At 44.0% G+C, this 12,313-nt stretch overlaps 2 protein-coding genes across 2 annotated transcripts in view; one reads left to right on the top strand and one right to left on the bottom strand.

Annotated features, from left to right (window-relative positions):
• Positions 1-601: 601 nt before the first annotated feature.
• The window catches only part of ONECUT1 (one cut homeobox 1), a 31,577-nt gene continuing 19,865 nt past the window's right edge, over positions 602-12,313 (bottom strand). Inside the window, exon 2 of the mRNA XM_006920346.3 lies at positions 602-1,186. Coding sequence (XP_006920408.1) covers positions 894-1,186 — 293 coding nt within the window. The 3' untranslated portion in view covers positions 602-893. The remainder of the gene's footprint in view (positions 1,187-12,313) is intronic.
• Positions 7,828-8,263, top strand: LOC107196286 (60S ribosomal protein L17-like). Its single transcript, XM_025038906.1, has 2 exons — positions 7,828-7,882; positions 7,944-8,263. The coding sequence occupies exons 1-2, from the start codon at positions 7,828-7,830 to the stop codon at positions 8,261-8,263; spliced, it is 375 nt and encodes a 124-aa protein (XP_024894674.1).

The raw sequence follows: 12,313 nt of genomic DNA, 5'->3' as shown, positions 1-12,313 counted from the left end.
GGTTATTAAAATCATTGCAATAAAATACCTGCACTATAATATTAAGTGTGTTCTTTGGTACCTAGGTGATTTTTTTTTTTTTAATGGATGGACTCTTGTTTCATTTCTTAAAAAATATCTGAACATTCCTTAACAAACAAAGAGAATGCACTGGTTTAGGTGTCATTCAAATTTTCTTCGCTGGGTTTGAATCTGCATTTAGGTTGCGGGCCTGGCAGGTTCAAACGCTAGGCTAGACGAGCAAAATCACACTCCTAATCCAATGAACTCAGACAACCCCATACTGTGTTGGTCGTACTCCTACAGCACAACCCTTCCTGAAGACCAGCCCTGCCTAAGTCCCTAACCACTGGTGGTGTGTGTGCATGTGTGTGTGTGTGTGTGTGTGCATGTATGTGTGTGTGTATGTGCACCCACGCACCCACACACAGTACTGAGACACCATACACCTTCGTGGCACAGTGGAACAGATGAGAAAGTCCGATCTTAAAAGATGTCCACTCAGTGGCTCAAAATCACTATGCTCCAAACCACAAATTAGCCAAGCACAGCGAGAATGATCATGGATTGAAGGTGTGAGATCCAGCGGTGTTTTCCTGCTCATAATTTTTCTTGCCAAGTCGTTGCCCCGCTGAAGTGTGTGTCTCTGAACAAAGTCAGAATGCAGGTGAGCTAAGTCTTTGGTTTCTTTGGACTATAAATAACACTTTTTTTTTTCTTCAAATATTTCTAAGTATAAACCTGCTATCTTGAGGTCCTGGTCTTTTAAAAATTTGTTTTTTTGTTTTGTTTTGTTTTTTTTGTTGTTGTTGTTTTTTGTTTTTTTGTTTTTTTTTTTTGTTTGTTTTTTAATTTAAAGCTTTTCCACCGAGGTTTTAGTTCGTGGTATTCCTTCATGCTTTGGTACAAGTGCTTGATGAAGAAGATGAGGTGCCTGAATTGGAGCTGCCCTCGTCCTGCCACTTGTCCAGACTCCTCCTCCTGGCATTCATGAAGAAGTTGCTGACGGTGCTCAGCTCCAAGCCCAGCTGCTGGGAAATGGTGATTTGCAATTCTTTGGATGGACGCTTGTTTTCCTTGAATATTGCATGTAGAGTTCGACGCTGGACATCTGTGAAGACCAACCTGGGCTTTTTGGGTGTGTTGCCTCTATCCTTGCCGTGTTCTTGCTCTTTCCTTTTGCATGCTGCAAAGAAACACAGAGGCTGTTAACAAACTGCCGGGGAGAATCGAGAGTGGAAAGGCAGAGCCGATTAAATTTGTTAGCCATTCCTCGTGCCTGCTTTCTGTCTGGTGATCTCTGATTTTAGCACCATGGTGGGCTGGGAGGGAACTGTAACAAAAGGATGGAGAATTAGGAGGCAGAGTTGTGGGAGTCCTGGGTGTGAGTCCGAGCTTTGACAAGTATCTGCATTTTGTCCAAGGTAAAGCAACTATAACCCTGCCCGGGCCTCAGAGTCCTCATCTGCAGAATACAGGATTCTGGCTAAACAAACTTTTGGTTTGAATTTTTACATCACTATCTGCAAAATGGATAGACGAATACCTACCTGGTTGGGTTGTTGTAAGGATATATGGAATAGTATACGTAAAAGTTTATGTTAACTGAAGTGCTTTACAAATGCAAAGTCTGATCAGCGATGAGTGGTTGCAGCCCTTGAAGGGTTTACAGTCTGCTGCTAGTTGAACACTAAGAGCCTAATCGAGAGTCTAAAAACCAAATAAAAAGAAATTACATTAGTTTCCTTTCTGATCTTCTTTGTTTTCCAGGAAACGCTGTTTGTAAGAAAACTGTATGTAATGTCTCACCTTGCTCATTCTTCAGTGGAACCAGGACTTGTGGAGACTTGAAGGCTGCCTCCTCGCCATTGGGGCTAAACCTGTCACATTAGGCATGTTCACCTTTGGGGTCTCTCTGTGCCACCTTTTTGCTTTTTATGAAAGACTTGCTCTTGGAGTCCCCTTCTGCACTTACCTCGTCTCCCACGGAGAAGGGCCCTTCCCTGCCCATGTCTCTTGGTCCTGTATCATGAAGCTGCCTCTTGGCTGCTGGAGCTATACTGGAGCATCATCCCAAAGTGGCCCTCAGGCCCCCAGGGTTTGGTACTGGATCAGGGTCTTTCCTCATCTCAGATGCTATACTCCTCCTCCTAGCCTAATGCATCTCACTGGCTTCCATCTGCCAAAGAGGCACTAAGGGCTGCAATGCTAACAATGCCCTTCCCTCACTCTCCATTTCCACCATCAATCAATCCCTACAGCCATTCCTCCCCAAATAACTGTACAACCCAAGTAAATATAGTGCTTTGGTTAAACAGTTGCTAATGCAACTTTATGACCAGGCTCCTATGCCCTGATTCCAATCAGACTGCTTCCCCTCAGCCCCCTACTTAGGCATCCTGGAGCAGCCACTGCTCTCTTAGTATCTGGCTGGCTGTACTCTGACATGAGCTCCAACCACAGTGAGAGGCAGGTGGGGCATCTTCCTGGTAAAGGTAGGGACTGCTGATCTTTCATAGCTCCCCAGACCTCTGGTTGGCAGTCCCACCCTCTTGCTGTCTCCTGCTCTACTCCCTGCCTCTTTATACTCCGGGTTCTCAATTCCTTATGAGATAGTTCACCAGCTCTGGCTAGATGCAGCCTCTGTGCTCTCCCCAGGTAGCCCTGCTCCCTGACCAGCCCCTACCTTTCATTCCTAACTTCTCCAGATCCTGGATTTCAGAATTCCCCTAAGGCCTTAAGTGCCCATCGGCACAAATTAGCGGAGCAATCAGATCAACTGAAAAGCTAATAGATGAAGGCTAAAGAAGCCTCTAGTCTTTGGAGTCTAATCTAGGGGTCTCTAAGTTTTTTTAACCATGTGCTACTTAGTAAAAAACATTTTGTGTGTAAACTCCCTAATACTATTTATTTATAAATTATATACGTTACTGCACTACTATATTATGTACATTATAAAGCATATACAAAATATAGAAAAATTTAAAGGGGTAAAATAAAAATAAATATACATAGAAAGCCTCTTCTACAGATGCATCAGCTTGCCCAGGCCCTAGAGTGCATTCACCCCACTCAAAAGACCACTAGTCCAATCATTAGGAAATACAAGGGTAAGAATTTTCAGAATGGACATGAGGGGAGACCTCAGTCATAAGAGAGAAATTTTTGACAAGTCAGGCTATATAGTACCTTTCAAAACACATCCTGTAGGTCACTGGCTACATCACTTGCCCAACATGAGAGGGCGGCATCAACATAATGAGAAGTATTTATTAAACATCCAATTCTCTCAGAGTATTGAGCAATTTATCCCAAACTAGTTGAGAGTCCCTAGAAAGAGTCCCTTCCCCCAGGGACCTACAGCCCTCACTGGTAGCTAGATGAAGTCCCTGAAAAAAAAGAACTAACTAGACTGAAACCTACTCTAGTTACTTTGAGTCAGCGCATATAGATACAGATTTATACAATACCAATGTACGTGGTTGATTGATTCATTCATATCCAAAATAAATACAACACAGACTTTGCTCTTAAGGAGGTCAGTTGAGTGGTCACATAAACAAATAACTGCAAGAGTATAAAAAGAGTATACAGGATACTACCTCTGCTTGAGGATCTTAAGGAAGGCATCGCAGAGGAGGGGGTTCTTACGCTGGGCCCTAAAAGATGAATAGGAGTTTGTTAGTGAGAGAAGTGGAACACACTCATACTCAGCAGGGGCAGCAGCATTTGCGAAGGATTGATAAGTATTAGTAGATTGGTATTAGTAGAGTAAGTGTGCATGCAAGGAGGAAAGCTGTGGGAGACAAGGCTTCACAGATAGAGATCAGAATTGAATTATCTTGTAGATAAGGAGGAGTTATTGAAAGGTTTTGAATAAGAGTGTAGTGTGATTAAATTTGGATTTAGATAAACCCCTCTGGTGGTATTTTGGGGGATGAACTGGAAAGCAGTAAGATTAGGGATAAGGATGCCATGATATACCATCCTGCTCCCCCTCAAGACTAAGGCACTCATTCCTCCACCTGCTGGAGAAGTTGGTGGCTGATGACTTTCAGCTGAGGTCCATTCTGGGAACTGCTCTTGGCCAAAGATTATGCCACCCTTGGGTTGAGTAGGCGGGCTGCCCACATCCAGTGAGGGGTCAGGGGAAATAGGGGTTAGTATGGAGGGCAGAAGTTGAAAAGAATAGGAATGTGTTGGCCTAAGTGCCCCTCACCCCGACCCCTTGCATTAAATTGGGACGACTCTGAAGTATCATCCTGTTCTAGACCACCCTGTAAGACTGGCTGAGGCTATTCTTGCAATGACATTGAAGTTCAACTTCTCCCTCTGCTTGGTTTTATCTCCTCCACCTCTCTTCTTCCTACAGGGGTTATTTCCTATAGCTTTCTCCAGTAACCTTCCTGCATGCAATTCACAGAAACCCAGAGTCTGTTTCCCAGAAATCTTGACCTAAAATAGGAGCCATTAGAAAACCACTGTAGTGAGGACCCCAAATTAGACAATGGCAGTTGAAGGTAGAAAACAGGGAGCAAATTCAAGAGCTTCTTGGAAGATAGAATCAAGAGGATTTAATGGCAACTTGGCTGGGAGGTAGAGTACAGAACATCTTCCAGGTTTCTGGTTGGATAGCAGCAATGGGGCCATCAGAAAATGCGGATGGAGAAATGAATTCTATGAGGGCAGCAATTGCTTTTATGTAGGACAAATTACACTTGAAGTGCTTGTTGGACATTCTGTTAAAGATCTCCAATAGGTGGTTGTTCAGCAGACAGCAGGATATATGGGGTCTGTAGCTCAGGGGAGAGGTGTGATCTAGGAATATAGGCTAGGAAGTCATTAGGGCTCTAGATGGTAAATTACACAAAACACATACCTGTGAAAAAGTAAACAACTGAGTGTCGAGAGCAGACACAACTTATTTATAACTCGAAAGGCAGAGTAAAGTGAAATTACAAAGAGATATCCTTTGACAACATAACCAGGATGTATATATAAATGACTTCAATCTGGTCCTTGTCATTTGGCAGGACTGAGTGGGCTGAAAGTATCCCTGAGCCAGCATTTCCCAAATGGCATCAGAGGAATAACATTATCTTAAACAGGTGTTTCCTGAAAAGATGGTTTGCAGGTCAAGTACATTTAGAAGAACCTACTATATATAGCCTCCTCCTTGAAATTCATAATATGTGTTAGCACATGTAATTCTGTTTCTCAAATTTAATTAACCCCAGAACCCTTTCTGGTGGCGACTGCCTATTAATGTTTCATACACTACTAATGTTGGGGGAACGGTTTGGAAGTTCCTGCCCAGAGCTCTCGAGCATTGTAAATGTCACAATGTCAGAACCTGGGAAGTGAGATTCTCCAGAGCAGAGAGCCTGGATGATTCGTTCTATGTTCCAATGCCTTCCGGCATAGTGCCTGGCTAAAAGGGCAGCTCAGTACCCACGTGGGTACTAGAGCGGGTGTCTGTAACTAAATGCATGTGATGTATCTGGAGAGAACTCTGTGCAGAAGTTAGAGTTGCTGAAAAGAAAGCAGAGATATTGGTAGAATAGAGCACGTACTAAAGCTTTTTGAGGGTCACTGGTGACCTCCGCAAGAAGGCTAGGAGAAGGAACCCACAGAAATTAAATCATACATCTAGAAGCTCGTACAGAACTATTGTCATTAGTACTGTTAAGAGACTATGAATGAAAGAAATGCTTTAGAATTTCCATGGAATTTATTTCAGGGTACAGATGACCTGTTATAAGGTAGGAAACCACCAGCTGGAGGTCATGGGAATCCACACAGTGTACAAGGTAGAGAAAGAGGGAGAAAGGGAGCGCGAGTAGAACATGGCAAGAGGTACTGCTGCTTAGGGAACAGCAACACATGTGTTTTATGTAAAAGTCATACTTTTGTGTGAGTATAAAGTTTCCATGAAAAATAGACACGTATTTATCATGGAACCGGATTAAAGGGAAGAGGATTCCTATTATTTGTGAAAGGCAGCACTGAAGAGGAAGATGACCTGTCATGTGTAACCTCCATGAAGGTGGGCAAGCGGATATATTTGCAGGATGCAGTGGCAAAGTAAAGTGGGGGCTGTCTGAGACAGGTGACGGTGACCTTCTCTATGGGTAAGGTCACTCACAGTGAGTCCATGTGGGAGGCTGAAGTAGCATGGAAGATGGTAAAAAGCATGTGTGCCACAAGAGTAAAAGATTATAAAGAGTTTAAAAAATGGCAGCACAGGAGGACAAGGGCAAAGGACAAAGGCTTTCATTTCAATCATGCCTGGGGCCTGTGCTTTGCCCATTGTTGGCAAGACAAAGCCAAGGGTATTTCAAGAAATATAAATTCCGCAGGATGTTGAAAAGTATTCCATAAACAATGAGTTTTTGAGGTCAGTTTGGGAAAGGCTGAGTTAATTAATGATTAAACAAGCTTCTTTAATGTAGGACTTCTCAGAGTCTTTAATATGCTAATGAGCACTGAAACTTTCTAGCTCATGGAGTCTCCCAAACTTATTTGGTTAAGGAACTCTTTACTCAGGGAATTTCTCTCAGGAATGGCATTGATTAGGACAGTGTTTCTCAAAATATGCGTGGCCGACCTATGCTGGTCTATGAACTGTTACCTGTAGCAAGATTAGTAAAGGAAATTGAGATAAGCGATTAGAAATTTTGTGGTAGTTTGACATTGCCGTGACATTGAAGTATGTGACTGTTGTTCTAGTAATACATTTTTTATTCTATTACCAAAATTATTGGTCCAGGACAGATGGAAATTAGAAACAAACCAGTCCTTCACTACAGAGTTTAAGAAGCCCTGTCTTGGAACACACTGTATAAAACATGGTATACAGTAATATCCTAGGATCGGCTATCAGCCAAGCATTTGGTATCAACTTATATCCATTTTCCTGATTTAATGACACAAAGGACTTTACAACATCTAAAGTGCTGATTAAGCTATGTCGAAGTCTGCCAAGACTTTATCTGGGAATAGGCAGGCACAGACATATTGGCCTGGGAGATATTTATAAAGCCAGATAGATTGATTATAATACAACTTTTTAGATGGACCTGGACTCAGAGGAAACAGTTCAAGTCCCAGCTCTGTAGCAGCTGACAGATGTGTGATCTTGGGCAAGACCCTCATCTACCTTGAGCCTAGGTTTGCCCAGCTGCAAAACAGAGGACAGTGGCCTTCTTTCCTCACAGGATTGTAATAAGCATTAAATAAGGTAATAAATGTTGGAGTGATTATTAAAAATATAAACCCTCAAGGAGTATTCTAGCTGTCTGCAAGTATAAATATCTCTTTAGTCAAGATGCAAGTACAAATATTACATTTGTATGGTAGACTGGAATATTTGCTCTGTCTCTAGCCTGTGGTAGGAACTTAAACACATCACTTGATCTCTTTTTCTGGATCCTTTAAATGAGCAGGCTGTGTTCTAAGGCTCCTGCAGGCACAAAAGCCCTATAGCCCCATGAATCAATGAATTCATTGCTGCAGTGTCTTCTGATTTCGAGTCTATTAAAAAATTTCTGAGGTAACCATACTCTTTTAAAGTATACACCCACACTGCTGACTTTTCCACTATATCTTTTCTATCCTTATGGCTTCTCAGAAAGAGCAGGTACTGGCTCTGCAGGGACAACAGCCAGTCCTGTAAATAATTCAGATCCGTGTTCACCTGAATGAAGGTGATAAAACATAAACTCATGTTCCTCACAGTTGCTTCAACTTTTTGAGCTTATGAGTTTTAGAGATGAACACAGTTACAAACCAGCTCTTTCTGTACGTGGCCTGAGGTAACCTCTGAAAATGGTTCACTATTCACTTGACTCAGAAACCCCCACAAAATCATGCAAATCAAGAGGTTCAAAGATATGCGTATCCAAAAAGCCACTAAGTATCTGAAGGCTGTCACTTTACAAAAGCAATGTATGCCATTCATCGTTACAATGGTGGGGTTTGTGGGTGTCCCCAGGCCCAACAGTGGGGCTGGACGCAGGGTCGGTGGCCCAAAAAGAGTGTTGCATTTTTGCTGCACATGCTTCAAAATGCAGAGAGTAATGCTGAACTTAAGGGTTTAGATGTAGATTCTCTGGTCACTGAGCACATCCAGGTGAACAAAGCTCCCAGGATGCAGCGCAGAATTTACAGAGCTCGTGGGCGGATTAACCCCTACGTGAGCTCTCCTTGCCACATTGAGATGATCCTCACTGAAAAAGAGCAGACTGTACCCAAACCAGAATAAGAGGTTGCAGAGATGAAAACGCTTTCCCAGAAGAAACTGAAGAAATAAAAATGGCCCGGGAATAAATTCCTGAGAGTAAATTCAGCATCAAATAAATGCTAATAAAAGTAAAACGAAACAAAGCAAAACAAAACAAAAACAGTTACAGCCACCATCCCACAGATCCTGCAATGAAGCATTTGCTCTTCTAGGACTCCAAGCCATTAAACAATAGGTACTTTATATGTTTACTGAGTTTCTACTTTTTAAAATTAAATTGTAGGACAATTTAACTTGTTTCCTGATGTTCTTGGTCTATTTATCCCAGAGTCGGAAAGAACTGTGGATTAGAGTAAAGCTGTCTTCTTGCGGGCAGTAGAGCTATGTACGTTTCAGTGTGTACTTGCTGAAAGTATACTGAAGGTCCAGGGATATTCAGAGTGTACCCCATATTTCTGGTCTACGAGAGAGGAAGGCTCTGCATAAAGCGTTGCACTAGTTGTCAGAAGTTTTGAATTCTGGTTCTGGCTCTGTTATTAATTAGCTGAATGACCAGATTAAATCCTTTAACCAAACTGAATCGAGGTTCCTTAATTATATGAGGAAAGGATTGGACTAAATAACTTACAGTCCCTTCTCGGTGCAGCTCTATGACTGGATGTGTGCGAATAGTTTTCAATATCACTCCAGGGCAGGCGGCAGGCGGTACAGACCCTGTCCAGGACGCCTGGCTTCTATATCATAAATGGGCACCTGAAGAAGTGTGTGAACTATTTACACTAAGAGTAACTGGGCCACTTTTCTAGTCCACACCCCCTCTTTTGTCGGACTATCTATGTACCATGCCTCCATCTCAGTCACTGGCAGGCAGAGATGGGAGGGCGTGACTGGGGAGAGAAGGTTTTTGTGGCAGAGTACCTTCAGATGAGGTAGGAAGGGGAACAAGACCTCTGTGCTTAAGTCACCAGTATTATCAGGTAAGATTGAAAAGTTGGACTTTATAAATTGAGTTATTCTCAGACATAATTCATAAAGGTCCTTTAGAAAATTCTGGCTTACGTTACACGAAGGAAGAACATGGAGAAGTATGTATTTGGGGGTGGGTACCCATACAGACAAGGATAATCAAGGGTTGGCACACTTTAGGAAGCTGAGGGAATAAGATGGAAGTGGAGCCAAATGAACGGCAAACCCTGTGTCTGTCACTTTAGAGACATTATTTAATTTTGGCAACAGCTCTGCGAGGTGTCGAATTTAATAGGCTGAAGGAAATTTAGGAACTTCACCTGAGGAGAGAGAAGACAGTTTGGGCCTCAAAGTCTGGATAGAGAACCCTGGAGAGACAGTGTGAAGGGACAGAGGGGCTGGGGAAGAACCAGGCCTGGATGATTCAAACCAGGTTTATTTGGTAGCCTGACTCTAATGAATTGAGGAGTGAGACTATGCCTACAGCTTCCCCGTTCAAGAACCTGTGAGTCCTTACATGATGGCCAAGTGTTTTCTCCCTCCAGACAACTGCCCGAATGTCTCCTGTCCTAACATGATTGCAGGGGAGGTAGGCAGGGAGCAGTAAAGGGAAGGGCTGAGATTTCCAGGGCGCCATTAAACCTCCTTGCCAACTAAAGATAGTGTGGCATTTTCATAGGGGCTTGCTAGGGACCCAATGTCTTTACCCTAAAGGCCAATGCCAGTGCTGAAAACTGTAACCTGCAGGGCCATATATTCTTGAGTAGTAAGCCTGTGATGTCCCAAGTCACACAGGGGAGGCCCGGCCTGGATTTGGAAGACGAAGGTCCAGGCAGCTGCTAAGGTCCTCAGCTCCTTTGCTGCTCCAGTGCCTCTGAGAGCTGGTGGGGTGTACCCTGAAATCCTATCCAGATTCCTGAGGGGCTTTGCAGGGACATCTTGCACATCCTGCTCAGGGAGACTTGGGGCTTCAGGGGGAGGGAAAGAAGGATAAAAAAACAGCTAGGCCCAAATAGGCAGATATATAGGGACAGAAAGTAGGTTGGTGGTTACCTATGGCTGAGTTGGTGGTGGGGAGAAATGAGAGTGACTGCTAATGGGTACAGGGTTCTTTTCTGGGGAGGTGATGAAAATGTTCTAAAAATGATTGTAGTACTAGTCACACAGCTCTGTAACTACCAAAACCCAGGAAATTATACACTTTCAATGAGTAGGTTGTATGGCATATACGTTATATCTCAACAAAACTGTTTAAAAGAGAAGGAACTGGGCCTCACGTGGGGTGAGCCCTCTGTGCTTATCCTTCTAAGTCTCCCACCCCCATCTGCCACAGAGAAGGATTCTCTTCTGGACTGTGGCAAGGACAAGAGGGGGTCGGCTGTTTATGTCTATTGAGCCACAAAAGACCCTCTCTTGACAGCTGAAGGTACTTTTCAAAGTAAATTCTATATAGGACAATATACTTATGGAGGAGCAAGTGTGCAAATAAAACAGATTCCAAGTAAGACAGATAGGGGTTGGGAGAGATGTAAAGGCAGAATTATGGAGGTGACCATAGCGGGTCCGCTCCTGAGCCTGTTTTACTGGTCAGTATCCACACTGTGGAGATGGATGGGCCACAACAGCTTCACGACTAGTGCTCAGACTCCAGGAGTCCCAGGTCATTATGTTTTCTGCTCTGCCTTGGATTATTTTGCTGTACTGTGCATATTTTTATGAGCCAGGCTCCCAATTGTTTTTGGAATGAGGCAGCTATTAAGAAGTAAATTTAGAGGGCACAGCACAATGTGTAATTTGAAAATCTACTCCACTGAGTTCTAATGGATATGGCCAAGGGCAGCCTTTGCACAGGAAGCAAACTCCTACACAGATTGTCTGGAAACTGTAATGCTCGGCAGAGGGAGGTGGAGCCAACACAGCCTGCAGGACATGAGTGAGCTCTGCTGTGTCCATGAGTTTGCGGGCAGCCAGAGCACCTGTGGAAACTCTTCTGGGCGTGCACATGAAAGGCCTAATAAAATCGTGGAAAGAGCAGACATTTCTAGTCAGGAGTGATCACTGTGACCCACCCCCTGAATCTTGCCTTACAGTGCTTAAAACACTCTGTTAAACCTTCCTATGTAAGCCCCACAAAACTCAGGTGAGGTAGAAATGGGTATTATTTCTCTTTCTGTAGATGAAGAAACAATGTCAGAGAGGGCACACAGCTGGTTAGTGGGGGCAGCCTATTTGGTAGCCTGACTCTAATGAATTGAGGAGGGAGACTATGCCTACAGCTTCCTCGTTCAAGGATCTTGTGAGTCCTTACAGGATGGCCAAGTGTTTTCTCCCTCCAGACAACTGCCCGAATGTCTCCTGTCCTAACATGATTGCAGGGGAGGTAGGCAGTGAGCAGTAAAGGGAAGGGCTGAGATTTCCAGGGCGCCGTTAAACCTCTTTGCCAACTAAAGATAGTGCGGCATTTTCATAGGGGCTTGCTAGGGACCCAATATCTTTACCAAATCCAGTGTGCCCTGGAGGCAGATGTCAGAACGGTGGAGACATCATAAAAACTTACCCCAGGATGGGGAAGTCGGCAGGAGCAGCTAATGAAGGGAGCCCAGGGGCCCACAGCCATGGTCAGCAGAGCAGAAGAAGTTGGCCAGCCTGGCAGAAGGCCACTTATCAGCCAGATATGCCTCACTGTGGCTGACGGAATTGAGGTGGCCCATCCAGGAAAGTGGGCTGCACGGAAGTTGAAATGGAGGAAGGTCAGGCAGCATAGGGAACAGGACACTCATGCTGGCCTGGGAGAGAGACAGGGGTGAGTCTACCATCAGTAGGAATACTGGGGAGCATGAGACAGCTGTTTCCATGTAGATATCGGCTTTGAGAGGAAGCTGAAGAGAACTGAGATGACCCAATGGAAAAGGAAAGATGTGAAGCAGTGGGCTAAAGCCAGGAGGGGTCTGCTCTATCCAATTCAGGTTAGAAAAGTCACCCAAACCTCTCACAATTCCACCTATTGACTTCTCTAATGGAGCTGACCAGGACAGAGGCCTGCCTTCCCATGCATCTGCTGCCTGGAGTCCTTCTGGAGTCAGCATATAAAATATTTCCATCAAC

The sequence above is a fragment of the Pteropus alecto genome, unplaced genomic scaffold (genome assembly GCF_000325575.1).
Source record: "Pteropus alecto unplaced genomic scaffold, ASM32557v1 scaffold86, whole genome shotgun sequence".
NCBI lineage: Eukaryota > Metazoa > Chordata > Mammalia > Chiroptera > Pteropodidae > Pteropus > Pteropus alecto.
The sequence above is the reverse complement of the archived record's forward strand: the minus strand, read 5'-3'. Positions and strand labels throughout refer to the sequence as shown.